This window comes from Ascidiella aspersa, chromosome 1 (genome assembly GCF_963924565.1).
Source record: "Ascidiella aspersa chromosome 1, kaAscAspe10.2, whole genome shotgun sequence".
NCBI classification, from domain to species: domain Eukaryota; kingdom Metazoa; phylum Chordata; class Ascidiacea; order Phlebobranchia; family Ascidiidae; genus Ascidiella; species Ascidiella aspersa.
The window spans coordinates 30,790,762-30,812,002 of NC_139447.1; the positions used below are offsets into that span (position 1 = coordinate 30,790,762).

At 37.8% G+C, this 21,241-nt stretch overlaps 1 protein-coding gene across 1 annotated transcript in view; it reads left to right on the forward strand.

Moving 5' to 3' along the window:
- The window catches only part of LOC146169738 (otoferlin-like), a 99,875-nt gene that overhangs the window by 2,214 nt on the left and 76,420 nt on the right, over positions 1-21,241 (forward strand). The window contains exons 4-15 of the mRNA XM_083383670.1: positions 402-501; positions 928-1,067; positions 5,532-5,626; positions 6,705-6,813; positions 7,434-7,488; positions 8,851-9,045; positions 12,126-12,287; positions 15,541-15,620; positions 16,525-16,711; positions 17,317-17,503; positions 20,214-20,331; positions 20,784-20,889. Of these exons, the coding sequence (XP_083239796.1) occupies positions 402-501; positions 928-1,067; positions 5,532-5,626; positions 6,705-6,813; positions 7,434-7,488; positions 8,851-9,045; positions 12,126-12,287; positions 15,541-15,620; positions 16,525-16,711; positions 17,317-17,503; positions 20,214-20,331; positions 20,784-20,889 (1,534 nt within the window). The remainder of the gene's footprint in view (positions 1-401; positions 502-927; positions 1,068-5,531; positions 5,627-6,704; positions 6,814-7,433; positions 7,489-8,850; positions 9,046-12,125; positions 12,288-15,540; positions 15,621-16,524; positions 16,712-17,316; positions 17,504-20,213; positions 20,332-20,783; positions 20,890-21,241) is intronic.

Genomic DNA, 21,241 nt, shown 5'->3' on the forward strand with positions numbered 1-21,241 from the left:
TTCAAAAAACATACCGGGCCTCCACAGCAATATACGGCCTGAGCAACTTTTAAATCTGGTAATAATAAAGTTTCGTTTGTTAATCCAATTTTAAATAAGTTCCGACTTGTGTATGGATTGCATGATATTACCAACAATATATTTGTATTACGTTTATAAGGCGACCTTTTAGGAAGACCAGGGCACCACACCAAGCTATTTCCCCCTAGCCATTTGATCGACCTATGGGTTAAAAGACCATGGTTGGTAAAAGCTTTTCAATGTGTCCATGTAAACTGTCCTAGTTGGCTAATGGCTAAGTCTTATAATGGCATGTCAACACGATATGCTATTATTTTCCTAATTATTATTTTGCAACGACCGTGAATTTAAATTTACGAATAACTTGTTTTTATTTGCAGGTTGATTGGAAGATTCCAGATGGTTTTGCAGCAGGTTGTTCGCAACGGTGAACTGTCTCTTACGGAATCACTCCTGGACACCAATAACACTGCTCTGAAAGTAGGTTATGGACCATTAAATAGCCTTCAGTCGTGATTTATTTAGCACCCATAGAGCAAATCAGGATAGGATATTTGCGTACTACAAATGGTATATATACACACTTGGTTATTAACTTGGGTCCGTAACCAGGTTCAAGGCTACCCGCTTAACCTATTTTAAATAGTTTAGCTGATAATTTTTATCAGGAGCACATTCAGTTTATTGATTTATACCTTGGAGTAACTATTTTGTAAAGTAATTTTTTGAAATTACCTTGTTTGAAAAATGTTTGGGATTCACATTTATAACAAGAACCAAAGGGGGTCCGTCAGGTTAAAACGTTTGAGAACCTCAAACTTTTATGTTTACTTTTAGTATTCTTTTTCCTATTGCTTGCTGTTCCCTTGCTATTAGTCCTTATTAAACACCACCCTTTAATTGCAGACCACCATCACCATAGAGATCAAATACCTGGCACCAGATGGCACCGTGGGCAACTGGGCGGTTGAAGATTTCTCGCCCCATAAGCAGCCCCTGGACCTTCTCAGCATGAAATCGACCACATCAATTGGCACCAAAAAGAGGTACGTTTGCTTGTCGAATTCAAAGCGCCCAGGGGGCAAAAAAAAGTTCAAAGTTAGACATTCCTAGCGGCAAATTGCGATTAGGATCTTTCATTAGCAAATCGTGGTATGTTGGTGATGCCATGTGGCTAAACCAGGGATGTCCAACCCGCGGCCAGCCTGATATTTACGTGCGGCCCACCACTTATTCTTACTTTCAGTAGGCTTTATTAAAAACAATTGTTTCGACTATCATCAAAACGTGTAGAACGCGCAGTGTTTGATGTAGGCCCAATCTTATGTTTTTTCTGAGACTATTTTATTAATCGAGTCTAATGTCGCATTTCAACATCCATCGAACACTTTGCACCCATCATTGCTAAGTAAGATGTGTGTTTTTCCGGACCGTTTTAAGGAAATATATCAGCCCAAACACGTAAAAACTTAAATTTTCGCACTTCGCCATGACAAAAAAAAAATAAGGTCGAGATTACTTGCATATTTGCGCATGGGTTCACTCTCGAAGAGCGGGTGTTTATAAGTTAGGTTGTTTTATGACGTCACGATATGACGTAACTTATGACGTCACCCCTTTAATTTGAGAGGTTTTGCCGCCCATCGAAATTTTTGACAATGCGGTCCATTCTGCTAAAAGGCAGGACATCCCTGGGCTAAACAATGGTAGGTTAAAACTACTTTATGCTAAGCTAGTTTTGGCAAAAAAAATGCCTAACATTAAAATGACTTAAAATGACTGACCTCAGACCACAAAAACGTTTTTTGAAAAATCCCATAACAGCAAGGTGACAAGCATGGTTAAACATTGTGATAAAGAAAAAATGAGCTAATGCACAAATTGTAATAAAATGATCTAGTCTCATTTCACAACGTACAAATCTTTCGCATTTTACTTAAGATTTGATAAAAAAATATCAACGTTGTATTCGAATGTTCCAATGCCAACACTGCTCTTATCGTTAGATATTGCAACATTTTGATGCAAATGCAATAACAATTCATTCATAGGGTGATTTTATAATTTTCGCAACAAAATTACACTTTGTGGCTGTCTTGTGGCCAAATACGTTGACACATTATCGTCTATTTTCCCTTTGTTATCTATGCTTACTTGGACAGCAGGAAGTCTCAGAGTTCATTCAGTTTGGTAAGCCGAAAATCGTCAAAGAGGTGCGTATATCTAAGTGCAGGTGTTGGGTTTTTAAAACTTTAACCAAATTTTGGACACCCTTCATTGCCAGGGAGCTTCAATAGTTACCCATGACGGTGTGGCGCTTAAACTACTTGGGCGTATATCACCCTGAAGCATTTCTTTCAAGTGGTTTATTGACGTATTTCCGTGTTTCCCGATGTACTTTATGTCTTGGTACATAGCGATTTGCAGCAACTTTGATATTTTGTCCTGTGGCCAATTTCGAACACTGACTATTTAAGAAATCATTGTTGGAAATAGCTTTGTGAGAACTGCCCATTGATATATTTGCAACATGAAAAACAAAGAATGCTTGCATGTTGAAAATTAATAAAGAGTTATTCGAAACGTTCTAAATGATATTTACTTCTGTATGGGTTTTGATATTCTTTTTACGCCTTACTACAACCTCCAACCATTATGCTCCAAAGAGTCCTTGTATCTATAAAAGAGCATAAAATGGCCCACTAATTTTCCCCGTTTAAATACTTGAATAAAAGCCTCTTTGGTTCAATATTAATGTTTTTTTATGTATGCAAACGTCATTTTTTCATAATTAATAGATATAGCTTCCCATTTGAAACTTGTCGTCTTATTTATATTGTTGTGCCAAAGCAAACGTATCCTAAACTAATTTGTTTTTACCCCTTTTGCTCACTGGAAAGAAGCAGTTCGGTTATGTCACCGCTGCTTAAGGACCACGAGACGACGACAAGGTAACCAACCTTTCATTCCTGTTACCATTTCACGCGCGCTTATTGAAAGTAATTTAGGCGTATTAAGAGCTTTGCCAAACGTCGACGTTAATTAACCGGTCGCCTGGCGTTACGCGGCTTTTCTTGCTTCTGGCAATAAAACAAGCAAATGTAAGGTGGCAACAGGTTGCCAGTATTAACCTGTCGCAATACCAACATGGGCAACCTGGGCTTTTGTTCGAGAAATCGTTTCAGCGTATTCTTTTGTGTAGCGGCTACGCGCTGTTGCAATCCAACATGTAAAGACGTTGAGTAAACGCGGCACCATGGCTCGTCATACCAAAGTATATTGGAAGTTGGAAAGTTAAAGCTTGACGCTGACGTTGTATGCCAGATAAGCACTGTATATTACCATTTTTTGTAAGTTCTGTTAAAAAGTACTGCGTTTGTTAAAGCAGCCAAACTTAAAAGCAGAAAAAATGAACAACTAATCAGAATCGTATTCCAAATTTGGAACCTGGTTTCACAGCTTTTATCAAACTGTTTTACTTAAAAAGTAACATTTGATATAACTCATAAACTAGCGACCTTGGTCCGGGGCAACTCATCACGGTAAACTCACGAGATACCCGGAACGCCAAGAAGGGAATCAGGGCAGACTATATAGCATTTGATTTCCAATTCCCGCTTAGCTTTTAACTAAACGTTAATGCGATTCAATCGCAACTACGGTTAGCCATCTTCACACACATTGTGCACCAACTCTACACATAAAGGCCTCTCACGCTTACACATAAACATACCCTGCCGACCCAAGGTCCGAGTGTGCCAGTGCCCAGCCACGGCCAGGCCTGGCCCTACAAAGATTCCGAAACATCGCAGTGAAGACACAGCGCATCCGCCAGCTGTCAGGGGACCAGCCGACTCATCATGCACCCCTAGCCGATACCCCTCCGACCAACAGAGCATCGGCGACGCCGACCCCCCTTAAAAAGAGCGGGTATTACCCTTGTTCGGGATTTATTACGTCATTGTGACGTCACCAGCTGAGGGGGGCATGCCAGTACGCTTTGTTGTTAGTCGCCGTACCGGCGTCTTGATTTGTGTCCTTGACAACTGCACGTATATTTCCCGAATGCCGACACTGTTGACGTTTTTGAAGTATGCACTTGTTTTTTAGCGGATTTATTGTTTGTTGTAGCGTCAAATGAACCTGGTCATTCCAAATTTTTCCGTTAAAATATTTTTGACGTGAAAACGATGAAATGGCAATGATTGCAGCAAAATCTAGCATTTAGGCAACTCCGGTCAAACCTCAATAAAAGGTAAAAAAAATAAACTAAAAAATGACGTTGAAACGATTTAAGATATTCGGAAAACAGATTTTGCTTCGTTTAACAATGAAACCAAACCTAGATCAAGTGTACAAACAAATTTGTTTGGTGACATTCAACACAAACTTTTCGGCAATTATCAACCGAGAAATAATGTTATTTGCCAGACGTAAAAGATAATGAAATATTTAAGAAATTAGAACTATCGGTTTGTTGCTTTTATCGTTCATTTTTGCTTGAACGATAATATTAGGCCTAACTTTGGAGAAGACTTAAACCGTGCTGCACGACTTTGTATCAGGATACAACACGAATAAATATCGGATTTCGAACTTCAACAAAGTACTATTTTGTCGTTTGTTGACACACAAGCATGCACAGTACGTAACTCGTATTCAGTGAAGTATAGCCTCACCACTCACTGTCAGTTTAAAACCCCTGCAATGGGGCAATTTATACTTACTGCCTGACTTTGTCTGAGCAAGACTGATTTTTATATTTTTAGTGTATAAATCTGACAACTTAGTTCATTACAGTTCTGCTGTTCAATAATAAGTCACTGCACATAGGAATAACATCGTTACAGGAATTATTAGATTGGAAACAGTTTTATGCGAAACTCTCCTCTGCAGTAACCTAGTAATGTAAACATTACACTTTTATTGCCTCTCTTTTTTAATCGTTTTAAGCAATATTTAAAAAAACGTTTATTCAAAAACTTGCACACGCGTGTGATATTCCTTGGTAGTATTACGTGCCAAATAAAGACGTGTTAAGAAAATTTTGTTTTGTTTATGCATAAACTGTTTGTGCCAAGACCAAGGGCGGGTTCCGAATTTTGTTTGGGGAGGATGCATGAAATTAGGGATGACGTCACAAAGTTTGCATATTGCAGAAAAAACAGCATTTAAATATGAGTTTAACAACACATGTCATAACAAGCAGGGCGTCTTACGCCTGTATAGATTTCTTAAGAACGGACAAAATGCTAGTAAAATGGGTCGCATTTTCGCGAGAGCGGAATTTTTTGTATTTACATAGTAAAAGTAGGCAAAACATAATGCTTGGTGGGGCATGGCCTGATGGCCCCATCCTGTGGTTTCGCAAATTGCCAGGACTTTTTTGTTTGCATAATGTTACCTATTGCATGTCTACAACAAGATATAGTGTGCACTCTCCTTCTCCAAGAGTACAAACTTGCGTGACTGTACAGAAATGTGGTCAATTTTTTTGTTTTATATTCCAGCAACAAGAAAGGCATTCTCGGCGCTGTGGGTCTGCGAAGCAAGCAGCGGCCGATTGAGGAAGGTGGCTTGATTATTGCCAACGAAACTGCAATAGGTAGGCTATGCATCATATGAATTGTATTTTTTTTATTTTATTTTTTATTTTTAGGAAATAAAAGTCTGGCATCGAATGATAATATTTAAATGTTGAGCGTTTCAAGCCGGCCAGCTAAAATACTGACAGTTAATAAAAATATTTCTTTTTTAATTGTTAAATCGTGCGCTCATTGAAATTTATCTCAAATTTTGAAATTCATAACAACTTGATTCTTATGTTAACGTAATTAAAATATGAGAACAGTTTTAAACAGTATAGATATAAAAAACACAATCATCATAACTCTCGAACGCCTACGAACGCCGCGCGTAAAACTGTAAACAAACCTCCCAGCTGAATAAGCTCGTCAGCAAGCCTCTGGGGATTTCACGCCACTTGCACAGTAGTCGTCCACCACATCGGCTTAGCACGCAGAATCCGCTGTATATCTGATCGTAATTGAATAATTAGCGCGATTGTTAACTGCTGAAAGTGAAAAGGCAATCTTTTGCGATTTCACTTGGCCTTCGCTTCGTTTCTCTTATATTGATATCACGTCTGTTCGGCATATTCGTAAAACTTGTCCAACCTGTAGCCTCAAAGCTAACTATCATCAATTAAAAGTTTAAGAAGAACGATAAAAAACATAAGTAGAGTTCGGTTTTAAAATTAGTTTAATCGAATGCCCATTGACGGTCTTTAATGGTGAATTGAAAAATGAGAATAATTGTCACAAATTAATTAAGTTCAGCCGCATTCATAATTAATATTTATTGATTCTCCTAACCTGAGTTTGGGGGCAGACTTTCCGACGTGCTTCACTTAAGAAGAAACAAATAACTTTTTACCAATCGCTTATAAGTAAAAATAATTTTAAAATAAACTGAAAATAATTTATATATACACGTTTTTATAGACTTCCCTAAAGGCCACTGTTTGTGCTACGTAGAACGTTAGCTTCTTGTTTTAAAACGTCGCCCATAATCACCCCTAGAACTCGTATTTCCACCTTTAAGTTGGTGTAAAATTTACACCGCGAAAGACCGATGGTTTTGGGAAAATTCCATACGTGTAATTTTTTGTCGATTTTTTATAGATGGACCCATCGGAATGGGCAACCGCGAGCCCCGCCTGCTTTTGGATGTACCTGACAACATCTCGGTTGCTTCGATGACCATCGTCGACCAACCAGTGACCAACAAAAGGTAAGCGGTCGGCAAGCATGGCGAAACATAATCTTTATATCATATCCCCAAGTATTCTGTTTGGAAGGTGTGATTCAAAAGTATTTTAATTGAACAGGATTTTTTGTGAATGGTGAGATTTAGACATTTAAATCATTGTCGGGTACTTCGTGTTGCAATCGAAAGGACCTTTAACTTATACCGATTCTTAGATTTAAGGAAGCGATGTTATTAGTTCCGATAAAACCTATTTATTATTTTACTGTTCCTAACTGTCATATATTTCAAGTCTTTAAAGGGTCGGGTTAAATTCTTACAAGAGTATTGTCTGTTAATGGTAGCTTTTCGTCAAGGCAAAACCATTTTGAGAGCATACTGATTTTTATAATTTTAAGAAAAAGCATGCCAATTTGGCGTACAGTCTGACCCCGTATAACTTGTTTTGTTCAGCCTATAGCTTATAAACTCTGGTATTTTCAACGAATCGGGTTATGTCAATAATAGTTATTTATAAAATTGATGTATGTTCTTTGTTGAGTATTATGTAATTCAGTTTGCGTATCCAGTATACGAAATCATTCCGTTCCCCCTTTTTTCAGTTTTTCGTACGAATTATTGTAACTTACCCTTTTGTGTTTCAGATCGAAACCAGAGATCCGCTTCGAATCGGTGGCGCTAAAACCACAAGATTTCCAGGTGAGAAGCGAACCGTTGTGCCGCAATGTTTTGGCGTGGCACATTATTTTTTCCGGTAGCAGCTCGGTTTCCGACATTCTAGCACTTTGGCCGTGGCGCCCTTGGTAGTTATCTCTATGGCGTTGACTTTGATTGATGGTTTGTGTTGGATTACTTTCGCTAACTTGAAAACGTCAAAATGGCCGACGGTGACCTTGGTTTTCTGTCCTTCAACATAAATTGGGTTTTAAGCAAACTTTCAAAGGGTTTTAAGCAAACTTCAACTCCAAACCTGTTGTATAAGGACTTATAAAGAAGTTATTCGTTATGGCTGTGCACTTTTATCCTGTGGAGTGTAGACCGAAACGTGAATACGGGATATCAGCGTTTACCTATATGTTCCTCTTCCGTTGTATTTTGATACACAGGAGTGCGATTACTTCAGGGTAACAGAAGAAAAATGTAGCAACCCTTTCGGTCGTAAAGTGTTACAACCAGGAACACAAACAAACGCCGTTTGTCCCGGAAATCGTGTAAAATTCTTCACCGGGCGTACCGAGCAAAATGGCTTCGACCCTTTAACGTGCTTGAACCAATTTTTTGTGCTTAAAGAGGGATATACTGGTTCTTTAATAACCCCCAGTTTCCTATTGCAGTAAGTTTAGAGACAGGAAGTTTAGCGCCTATTACAATTATTTTATCAGATGTTTTTTTTATCAGACCTGAAGCGAATTTCAGCTTAAAACATATTGTAACACAGAATGATCTCGGTTGTTGTGGGCCGAACTTATGTTCCGCTGCTCCTATGTTGTTTTCCCTATGTTAAATTTAAATAGTGCGATTGCTTCAGGGAAATATAACTCTTTTGATATAGTAAAGGAATAAAACCCAAAATTTATCCTGGAAACATACAATATTTTCACCAGCCGTACCCGACCAAAATGGCTTCGCCCTCGACTCATTATTCTGTTTAACCCAAATTGTTGTGCTTTAAGAAGCTATGGTTCTCAAATTACTAAAAGTTCACTATTGTGATAAGTTTAGAGACAGGAAGTTTTGCGCTTTTTACACTTATTCCACCAGGTGTTGACCTGAAGCGAATTTCAACTTTAAACATATTGTATTACAGAATGGTCTTGATGCTTAGCTCGTAGGTTTTTGTGGGCCAAACTTATTTTCCGCTGCCCCTATGATGTTTCCCCTATGTTGAATTTTATTGCACAACAGTGCGATTGATTCAGGGAATTAAGGGTCAGTAAACATATTCCAACTCTTTCGATAGTAAAGGGTTAAAATTTATCCTAAAAAAAAAATATATTCACCAGTATCGACCAAAATGGCCTCGACGCATTATCTTGCCTAAACCAAGCTGTTGTGCTTTAGGTCTCTGTGACGGTGGTGGAAGCTCGTCAGTTGAGCGGCACCAACATCGACCCAGTTGTGATGGTCCAGGTGGGCGACGACAAGAAGTTCACAACGCAGAAGGAGTCCACCAACTGCCCTTACTACAACGAGGTCTTCGTCTTCGACTACCATCTGCCACGCCAAGTGGTATTCGACAAAATCATGACTCTCTCGGTAAGACCCCTTGCCCTTAATGTAACTATGATACGCGGTGAGTACAAACATGCATTGGGAAAGTCCTGACAGTGGCTATAGGACCAAATCATTTAAAGAAGTGTTTCCCAACGTGGGGTAGCAAGAGATTGTCAGGAATGTCGTCGTGTACTGTTTGTCGAACAAAAAATTGAGACAAAAACGAAAAACAGATTAGTAGTGTAAGGAGTAAAATAATGCGCCGGTCTAGCAATTGTGTTAACGATATTTGCTTAAGTCAACCAGTCGTGCTTTTGAGTCACCTTTACACTTGTATTTATTCAATCGAAGAAAAATGGGGATCGGGACGAAGGTATTTGTAAACTGGCAAGGAGGTCGCGACAACATAATGATTGGGAATCACTGATTTAAAGCAATCGTCTAGAATTTTAGAGCTTAACTTCCGAAAAAAAGTGGAAGGTTGTTCAAGATTAAAAAAATCAAAATGAAGCACAACGTATTATGTTATTTTGAAATATTCCCTTGTTAAAATGAGAGTTTGGTCAGTCTTAAAGGAAAATGTTTCCAAAAATGCCAGGCCCGTGTCCGTCTGCTGTAAAAAACGAGTGTACGATCCCAAAAGCAGGTCCCATAGTACCTATGCCCTTAAGATACCCCAGGGTCGTATCGTGCCCACGTGAAAAAGAACATGTTGACTTTCCAGCATTTCGTTATTTCACCCAATCCCTATTTGTATATTCGAATATACCGCATTTGCAATGTCATTGCCTAATTCTAGTCAGACGGAGCCCTATCTGATTTAATATCGTATAACAACTTAAAAGTGTGATTGCCGATGTCTAAAAAGTACTAACTGTGCCTAAAGTCTAAAGCAGTGGTTCTCAACCGGGGGGGCGCGAACACTATGGAGTTGCTTAGCGGTCGTCAACACATACATTAAAGCTTATAAACGCCATACATTTCTTATAGGGTCATATATTTCCTTCAATATATATTTATCGCTGTATATTCCTTTAAATCCTCTTCCTATTTCCAAAACATTCGTGAAAATCCATTAGGTTTAACTGTGGATTTCTGGCAAAATAGTCTCGCGGCCGCAAAGTTATTAGGAGGCGCACCGTCGAACTATTTCCAAGCCCCAAGGTAATAGCACGACTGTTGCATCATTGATGAGACCCAAATGGAATGAGCGGGTTGGGTTGGAGCGACTCTGTCGCTAATAAAGAAAGCAACGGTAATTTACTTTTGCGACCCTATTGGCTTTTTGCTCGACATCCAAAAATGAAATATGCGAAATATTTCGAACGGTCATTATAGTTCTTGCCTTCCCACTTGATTTCAAATATAATGGGAAAAAAATCCTGATTTTTTGCTATAATATTTGCCAAACAAGTTCAGTAATTACTCTATACTTTTCGCTTTCGTTGCGGGCTATGTAAGATAATTGTTTTTAGTCTCTGGTAAAACATCACTTGTAGAGCAAATGTTAACCTTGACATTATCTTGCATATTTTGCCTATATTCGGGTAACGATCGATTGAACGGTCAATAAAGTATGGATTCCCATGTTCACTTGACGTACATTGTGCTGTGACGAATTTCAATAAAGAATTTAAATCAAAGTATAAAACAAAATAAAAAATAAAAACCAAACACAACGGCCGTCGGTGTTTTATGCCGATCGAGAATTTGGATTAATCAGCACTATAAAAAGACGACAAAGCATCAACTACCTTAGAGATAGCAACTAAACTCCCATTTAAATCTCGTATTCGATTAGGATTTCGGTTGCTTTCTCAGGAAATTCATAAAGTTTGCAAGAAAGGTAATTCTAGTGTCTCTTTAACTTAGTTTTTGAAATATTAAAACCTCCAGTAAAAACCGAAAAACATTTGAACACGCACGGTCCTATAATTTCTCTTACCACTCCAACCAGAATATTTATACAGAGTAATGTACAAAACCTGTTAAATAATCTACCATCAGAAGAGTAAAACAAGAATGATATGATAGTTAATATATTTTATCAGTCAATGAAATGAAGATGCGCTAGCCCATTGATACTTTCTCATGAAGCTCGGTTTGAAAACTACAGCAAGGTCAATGCTGTAAAAATAGAAGAAAATCCACAAATTAGACGTTTACTGGCTGTACGCACCTAACTAAAAACAGTAATTGTGTAGCCCGGAAAACAGCGGAAGCGCAGAAAAACGACCTTTCGCAGCTGTACAGTAGTTTGTTAATTAGGTATTCGGGCGTCGCGTGACTCAAGTAGCTAAACACAATAAAGTAGCCTCCCGCAATTACCCCCTTCCCCTACCGTCGCGGCTCGTTCCGATGAAATCGAGGACACGGCGCGATACTGTAGCCAGTGGAACTTCGGGAGGTGACCGCAGAGCCATGAATGATGCAGAGGCTGACCTTTGTCGCCTTTCGCAACTTGTTTTTATTGTCCTCTTCCCCTGGCTTTCGATAAGCCGTCGCACAACGCCTTCGATTTACCAAAATAGGACATGATCGTGCGCGTTGCGCGTGCCACAGCTGAATAGGTTTATTTGGCCGAATTTGCGCACAACGTTACTAGATGGTTTCTACTGTGTTATTATTTCTCTTGGTATTCTTAATCACATAATGATGTAATATTTGGCACTGTCAAGTTTCAAAAGTATGATCTCAACTTTTTCTGAGGGTCAAGTAAAAACCATATTAACCCGAGGGCCGTAATAGCCTATAGATTACTCAAAACTATAAAAGGTTAAGTAAAAACCTTGATACTTGGTTTGAATTTATCGCAAGATTTTCTTTTTAAGCATACTTGAACATAACACTAAAAGTCAGATTTATAGTTTTTCTCTGTAAAAACTAAACAACCAGAAACCTCACGAAATTCAAATACATCAACATGAATTATGTTAAGAGCACGTTCTTGTGAAAAAAGTCTAAAAATGGCGTTTGAAAATTGCACTTGAGTGCTAGTCGTGCGAATTTCGTTACTCACTTTAGTGACAAACGAGAAACGAAAACCTTGTAATCCTTGAAGCCTCTTTCCTGCATCAAGAGCTCCGGATTGTGACAATTTTACTGATACTTTTATTCGACAGGTGATTCACTCCCGCAACATCCTGAGGAGCGGAACTCTGGTGGGAAAATTCAAGCTTGACCTTGGCACGATCTACGCAAACACCGACCACAACTTTGCCCACAAGTGGGCGGTGCTCACCGACCCAGACGACCTCAACACAGGACCCAAGGGCTACCTCAAGGTCAGTTGTCTGTTGTGTGAGGCCAAAAAAAAGCTTACCCAAAAAGGCAGAATGTAGTGTACGTTTTATGGACAAGCTGAAAACAGTACATAACTTGAAGTTATAGACATTACTCTATTGTTGAAAAATAAGACTTTGATTTCTGCGTAGCGTTTTATGAACAAACTTTGGCTACCTCAAGGTCGGTTGTCTGTTTTATGAGGCCAGAAATAAAAGTTTGTCCTAAAAGGCGGAATTTAGTGCATGTGTGATGGACACTGAACATTGACACTCTGATTCTTGTTAATTTTCTGACAGTAGTAGTCAACTGGAAATTGTAGACATTACTCTCGTGGTATACCTCTGTTAAAAAAGTCCTTGATTTCTCCGTAGCGTTTTATGAACTTTGTTTAACCGCATTCAAAACTTCTTAACGTTACAATGAAGTAATTTGGCATGGCAACTTCAAGGTAAATCGACGTTTTGTTACTAGCTTAACCTTGTATACCGATTAAATAAACATTGCCCCGGGTTTGGAAACCTGTTGAAATACATCGGTGGAAAAATTGTAATTCGAATTGAAAGCGCTCGTTATTTTAGATTGTATACGGTATATCTTTGTCGGTATCTATTCAGAGGGTCTAAACGTTTTGCGTACTCTGAGAGTCAAGATTTGTCATACTATACAACTTTATGGTAATTATCCCTAAGATGTTAGTTTCGGTTCTGGCTGATGCGAAACGCTTTTCTGCGGCGGGATAAGCACCTACTACCACGAATAGGTTAAAGTTTGCTCGTATGCAGAACGGCCCGCAATGTAAATAATCTCTGCAAACAGCGCGGATTGAGCTGGTAGCTTTAAAAGGAGAACAATACTTCCATAACTTTCCTACAGGCGTGTGTACAGTATGTCGTCGTGTACACTGGTTTCTGACATGCGATATAAATAAATGAAATATAAGTACGATATTTGGAGTGCGGCCTTCCGTGATTAAAAATATCCTATATTAGAGTGTACTGCTTTGGGTTTCTTTGGTTAAATCAAAACCAGTTACAATCGTTTGCTTTACGACAGTGGTTCCCAACTTGTTTGACTTGCGGTATCCTACAGAATTTATAATTGGTTCGCGGCACCCTTACTCGTATTCTCGCAAAGTGATTTACTATAACGTCGCAAAAAACAAGATTTAAACAACACACATCACCGTATACAAGGTTGAAAAAACCTTCTTGATTTGTTTCAACTCTAATGGTACACGAAGTTGGACCGATAAGCTTGCTCATAGAGCAAAGATGGAATCAAATATAACTTAAATATCTCTTGGCAACCTTGGGGGTAAGAAACAGGCAGTGTTGTAATGACTTAAGTCAATGACTTGACTTAAGTGCACTTAAGTCACTGTTTTCAAACGACTTGACTTGACTTAAGTCTTTCGGACAAATGACTTGACTTGATTTAAGTCATTTGGACAAATGACTTGGGTTAAAATGAAGCGTTTTTTTTCAAGTATTTTTTATAAAATTGAGCTATTTATCCAAATTTTAGCACATAAAACAAATTGCTTGCTATATGTTGCATTTTTTCTTATTTTTTAGTTCAGTTATTGCTCATAATCATAGAAATTTAAAAATTTTAACAGTTTAAAATTTTATTTTTTAACCAAGGACATGACTTGAAGTTGATTTGCTCTCATAATGACTTGACTGTGACTTGACTTGCGCAACTGATGACTTGGACTGGGACTTGACTTGTTATTTATTAAAAAACACTTGACTTGGACTTCAGTTGTTTTACAAATGACTTGACTGGGACTTAAGTCAATTTAAAATGACTTGTTTACAACACTGGAAACAGGACCCCGACTGGGATACGCTGCTGTACGGCGTAAGTCGGCATATGCTCGTTACAATGATATTATTAACTTAGCATATTATTATTTCGTACTTGATTTTCATTCTTTAAAAAATTGTGCTAGGCTATGATTGGAGCGTGACACCTGAACAACTGTATAGTGAAAATTTAAACATTGATTACAAAATCTAAAAGTAGACTTCACATAATAAAAAATGTACAACAAATTGCCCTGGCAGTTCAACTTTTAGCGGGCCGAATATAAAATTGTGTATTGACCTTGATTGACTTAACTATAAACACTGTAAACCAAGGTAAAAAAATATATATTCAGCTTAAAAAACGTCGTTTCGTTTAAAGTCTCATCAATATTTTTTAGTTTTGCATCTCACAAACATTTACGTTATTAAACAATTATTAACCTTATTGTAGAAAAAGCGTTGTGGGCTGATCTATCTCGCGGGCCTTAGTTGATGTCTCTAAGTCATTATACAGATGAATTTTCCGATTGTAAGTTTGTAAAGAAACTCTTTCCAATTCTGTGATTGTTACCAAGACTTCGAAAGGTTGTCGGTGACGCTATTTGGCAGATGAATCGCGATTCGACAAGCCTTGCCACTTGCAGCAAGTCAGGAGTTGGTGGCGGTCCAAGAAACGGTGTTACGCAACTTTTTGACCGGGTAGCGACCTGGTGGGCAGACACGCACGTTGTGAACTGGAAAGGGTCCGAGTCAATTTCCCACCCGTGTCGTTAAACTTGCCCGGTCGCCCATGCATTTTTAATGGTGTTTGACAGTCTTCGCGGATTTCATGCTCCGTCGATACGCGTCGTCCGAAAGAGGCAGCAGTTTTTGATTTTTTTTTGATCGCGGCCAGCGGTCTTCGTCAAGTTCAAAACGGCCGTGAACACTGACTGTGGCCTGCAAAACAGCTTTAAAATGGCAAAAAATATTTTTGAACCGACCGTGTTTGGATAAACAAAGCCCTAAACTCTCCGATTTGTCTGCCTATCTTACTCTACCTTTTGAAATGTAGCTTACATCGTCTAATTAGATAAGCAATGGATCGGTTGAGCTGGATTTGGTCCACTATATTGCTTATAGCTACAAGTATTCTAACCGCTTTGTGTAGTTTCAATCTACACGTTTTGTCCACTTGCTTTACACTAAATTGCTTTACACTAAACACTAAAGTTCTCCAGTTGTAAGTGACGCGGTACCCTTTTCAACGTAAAAGATCTGTACTGTTTTAGGTTAAAACATAACTTCATTTTAAACAAGATCTAGTTTTAGTACCTAATTTGTACTATTACAAATTCATCGAGAAAATATTGCTGGACTAACTTTAGAAACTATGTTTTGTAACGGCACACTGTACAGGCTATTAAACTTGACTCTGGTGTTTCAACTTGATTTGTATTAGGTCGACGTAGCTGTGGTTGGAAAAGGCGACAACATCAAGATTTGCAAGTCAAGTGATGACGACGATGACGACATAGAAAAGTGGGTTTCAACATTAAACCTAGATTGTCTAAAATCGTTTTGAAAGCCACCACTGTTAACATGCGCGTCGTGCACGGTGCAAACATTTGTTTGTCTCGAAAATATAGACGTTAGTTGGACCGTTTATAAAAAGTTTTGGTTCGCACAATAACAATGTAGTTAGGTAGAGCTTAATTTTTAATGCTTGTGAAATTTTCGCACTCGTTTCGTGGGAAGTGTTTTATCACTATCTCATTTGATTATCGGATATTGGCTCTGTATGCAGTAACGAGGAGTAACTTAAGCACCAATTTCTAGATCAACCTTAATTTAAACATTGTTTTTCAATGGTTGTGTGTCCACCAGGTGGTTGTTTTAGCGGCGTTTTTCTTCATTTTCTACAACAGAAAAATTAGATATATTGAGGTCGCAAAATGCAACAGAAATAATGTTTTCAAAACTGTTTTTTGCCATATTTTTATTCTCTTCTGTCCAAACATACCTTCATGTTAAAGCATGCTATTTACACCGCAATTTACACCAACGCGACAGGTACGATATACCCAAGTATTTATAACATCACATTATGTACTAAAATTATAAACTACATTTTATCTGCCTTTTGATATATTTGTTTTGCAATGCACATAGCTCTATGTTGAAACCACATACAGTATTAGCGCGTTTTTATCCACTTTAAAGTCGAGTGTATCGACGTGGGTGTTAGTTATTTATTCATAACGTCATAAAATGGCGACACTTTATAACGTCATGTCGACTCAACCCCTTTCGTGCTCGCCGACAGAGAAAAAACCTAGCATCCCAACAGCTATAGAGCCTGTATTATAGTGTTGGCATTTCGTATTAGCCAAGTCAAGCATGTCTTCAGAAGATGAAAATGTAAACTCTCTGTTCTTTCTTCCAGTCATCTCCTCTTGCCCGAGGGAGTCCCACCTGAGCGTCAACGGGCGCGCTTCATCTTCAAGATCTACCGCGCCGAGGGTCTTCCCAAGATGAACACGAGCATTACCGAGAAACTGAAAACGGTCCTCCAGGGGGAGGCGAGGGACCTGGTGGACCCTTATATCGAAATTTCCTTTTGCGATCAGAAGGTACCTAAATACAGTCCACGGTAATTGTTTTGCGCAGCTCTAAACGTGAGAGAATCAATGTTGTAAACAAGTCATTTAAACTGACGTACCTTTCAAGTTATTTGCTAATTAAGTTTATTCCTAGTCCAAGTCATTATAGCATGTAAAATTTGACTCGCTTTATTAAAAACATGCAAATCATTTAAATTAAAAATCGCATTCAAATCGAGTTTTATCGCATCACAAACAATAAAAACGCAATAAATAACACAAAATTGTTTTACAGCTTAAAGGTAATATTAAACCTCAATTTTACCAAAACTGTATATTAAACTAAACACTTATATTCCACCCAAAATATTCTCTCTAAAGATTTCAGTCAAGGTGTTTGTCTTTGAAAGAACTTACTTCAGTCGAATCAAACATATTTCAAACAGTGCACCTAATTTAAGTCATTTACTTGAGGTTTTAACACTGGAAAGTATGTCGTATTATATTTCTGCGCTTGCTAGCTGTACCACTGTTCCTAATCAATTGTGAATTATCACGTTTCCAGTTATTTGTCTCACAGTCAAGGATTTGTGTGCTAATACGAATTTTGACAAACCTACATCCTTTGCTCACAGGGTCGCACCTCAGTGAAAAAGAACTCGTACGAGCCTTGTTGGAATGAGCAGATCATCTTCACCGAGCTCTTTCCGCCTCTGTGCAAGCGAATACGGATCCAGATCAGGGACAAGGACAACCTCAACAACACAGTCATAGGAACTGCTTTCTTGGAACTCGATCGCATCTCAAACTCCGGCGACCGAGGTATTTTTTTAAGTCGAATACTGTTGTAGACTTTTTTGGGGAAATTCAAGTGTGGTTCATATTGGCGGACCATGGGCATTTAGGGTTTATACTCCCTGTAATATATCGGCATAGGACGCAAAGAGTTATAACTAATTTTCCAATTGAAAGAATTGTTTTTTCGACAATATGTCCGAAATGTTAAGGCATTAGTAACAATACTTCGTATACCTTTAATGCTACACTTCTCGAAAATAATACGTGAGATGATTGTAAATCCCCATGCTTAGAGACGATTGTATATTCCCATGCTTGTGTTTTTTTATGAACTAATAGCAAGTTAGAGCATAATGAGCTAATTATTCCTAATACGTCTAGTGGCGGTAAAAAAATATAGTGCTTCTTGAAGAAGCACTATATTCTATATGGCACATATTTGAACGAAAACTGCTTGTTTCTCGTTTCGTGTCAATATTGGTAACAAATATTTACTGAAATACTTCTGGAACTTGCGGCGAGAATGTATCAATGTTAAGTTATGATGTAATATCATTATTTTTTAACATTATCATGTAGTGCAGCTTAGACAATTTTGTATTGTACGAAGATTTCGCTAAACAGTTACATGCAAAGAAAGTATCTTGCTTTAAATCATACAAATCTCTAGATAGATTGTGTCATTAATCGGGGAAAACAGAAAATTACTTAAAAACTTTTTCTGTTTTACCGAAAGTAGTGTATGTCATTTTTTATGATCTTAAGACTTAGAGTATTGTAGTATTAAAATCCACTGTAGCGTTTCACCCGTGCGTAGGTTTCCGGTGTCAGTTATAATTGTGTTTTGTTTTTTCGCTAACTCCACCAACACGTTCACTCGGACCGGAACACATCAGTCCATTTCGGTAATGTCCTTGCTGTAGTAAAGCATTGTGTTACGGCGTAGTTGCGTGCAACTTTTTGTTTGTGTGACGTAGTATGCAACCAGCAGACACAAAAAACGGAGAGAAAGTCCTTAAAACAATCTGTATTTTAAACTAAGTTTTTCATTTTTATGTGCACGAGAAAGAATATTTATTTTTTCGAAAATAAAGTTTTGAATTCAGCTTGGGTCTATATTTTGCCTGATACAGGTTACCCCGCTTTCTCTTCGTTTACATAATGTGTTGCTGTGTTGTTTTTATGTTGTTCAGCACAATTTCACCGTTGTTCAGCACAATTTCACCAAATCAAATAACAATTTACAGTTCACTCGAAATATTTGTCGTTGACTTGATTTTTCTGCAAGTTAAATTATTTCTCTTGTTTGATTAATTTGAGTTTTTACACGTATTAACACAACGCAATTTTGCATGTATCCACCTTTTACTAACGATATACATTTCCACTAACTGTAACTCGATGAAAGGCAGACACGTTAGCGGTACACAACTTCATAAATTATCGTTATATTCGCTTTTTTGTTAATTTATTAAAATAGATCGTAAGGGTCAAGTAAAGTATTTTATTGCCATACGCTATCGGGCATTTTTGATTCTGTATTGATTAGAATGTTTGATCCTTATTCCGATAGCAAAACCCGATAATTTTGACAAGTGTCGCCATCCGGCCCTAAACCAAATGATGTTATTATTTTTAAGCAAGTAATTTAGCTTGAAAAGTGCAATGGTAATGGTTGTTTTCAAAATTTGCAATGGTAAATGTTTTTCAAAAATTAGACCGAAATTTGCTTTTGCATCCCCTATTTATCTTCGATTTGTTTGTATATTAAGGAAAAAAACCTTTCAATATAACTGTAATCTGAAAAAACTCCAATCCGACGATATCAGACATCCCTAGTATTGAATATTCAAAGTTACCGTAATGTTAGGACAACTGAGATGATTTTTTTTGTTTTTTTTCTTTCTAGATTGGTGATTTTTTCTGGATGTTGGTAAAGAAAGCAGTAATACATAAAATAAGCAAATTTAAATGATTCCGATTCCATAAACCAAAAACGCTGATTAAACAAAGCTGACAAAAGTAAATTGTCTGGCAAACCCGTCAGATCTGTGAGTACAAAATCGTTCTCTCACATTTTTGCTCTAATATGCTTAAATTTTAACATACAATTTGTTTTCTAAACTAAACTTGTTATAGGCGTTCTAAGGCCATTTTGTTGTGTTGGTCTGTCGATGTGCTTTTTGTTATAAATTGGCTGAGATATGCAGCAATTACTAACCTGTTAATTGCCTTGCCTGTTATTGCATTGATCAAAATGCACCTGTTCTCGTAAGTATATTTGAATGTCCACGAATACTGATTGCGATAACACATTGAAATGCAACGTGCACGCAAACATATAATCAATGAAACACAAAATTATTTTTTGTCAAATATTAATGTTTACGTAGTGTTATTTTGCCTTGCCAATCGTTATTATTAAGGAGTCTCTGATAATATGAACAACTATATCATGACCAGAATGAATTATGTTTTGTCTGCTAATCATTTGGTCAAAAATTTAACCAGACAAAACAATTTAAAGGAGAATTTGTCAAACTCTTTCAAAACTTAACTTGGATGAACAAATAAATATAAATCTTACTAAAAAGGGGGAACTAAAGCTTTTTGCAATGGTGTTTAAACTTAGTTAACTCGCCTGTTTGTTGATGGAAAACTCGCGTAAAAATGGCAAATTAATTTGTTGGTCTGTTGCGACATCTAGCGGCAAACTTAAACTTGGTTCGAACAGGTTTTCTCCCAACGTTCGGTCCCACGTTTGTCAACATGTACGGCTCGCCGCGCAACTACACAATGGTGAACGAACACTCGGACCTTAACTCTGGCCTCGGCGAGGGAGTGGCTTTCAGGTTTGGCTAAAGTGACACGTTTGAGGTGTTTGGGAAAAGTTGACTAAATGTTTCGGGTTCCTTACCCTTTCAGAAATGCCTTTTTAAATGCTATAAAATGAAATTTAACTCCGACAACTCCTCGCAATTTGACATTCACTGTATGTTATACGTGTTTACAAATCTACTTATTCAATTCGAGTGCTTAACAGCTATCTGATTTTATAGTTTCGCAGAGAAAATGTTTAAACGTGTTTATCTGTCCTATACCTACAACACTGACTCCATTTTACATTTATTTCTTAATATCAACTGTCTAACTGAGCTTACTTTTTGTTAGATTGTATTACTAACTTCGTTTATCATACACTAACTTAACATTATTTACACCTTAGCAGCCCTTGCCCTTCAATTAGTACATCAATATGATAGCTACACTTTTCACGGAGAAAATAATGTATATTGTCTCACAGAGCTCGTTTGCTCGTTGCCCTGTCGGTCGAACTGGTGAACGTGAACGCCAGCGAGGGTCAAGGCTCATCTGATGTCGAAACAGAAATTATCCCAGCTCTTTCAGAGGTTGGTCGACAAAAAATAGTTTAACAGAAATGTGTTAAGCTATAGGCTACTCTACCACAGTGGTCGGCAAACTTTTGTTGTCGCGGCCCAAAGTAATCTTTTAAGAGCAAGTGAAGACCCACTAAGTAAAACTACTACGAAAACACAGGCGGACACAAGATATTTGATTTAGAGGCGAAATATTACACGGCGCCTTGATAGCCAAAACACTACCATGTTATAATGTAAAACATACTACAAAACGAAACAGATAAAAAAAAAAGTTTGCGTTTATATATAGTTGAAGTTGGCAAAAAAATATAGTTTGACAGGCTTCAAGGACCACATTCGTCACTTGGGCCTTTCCAAGCTG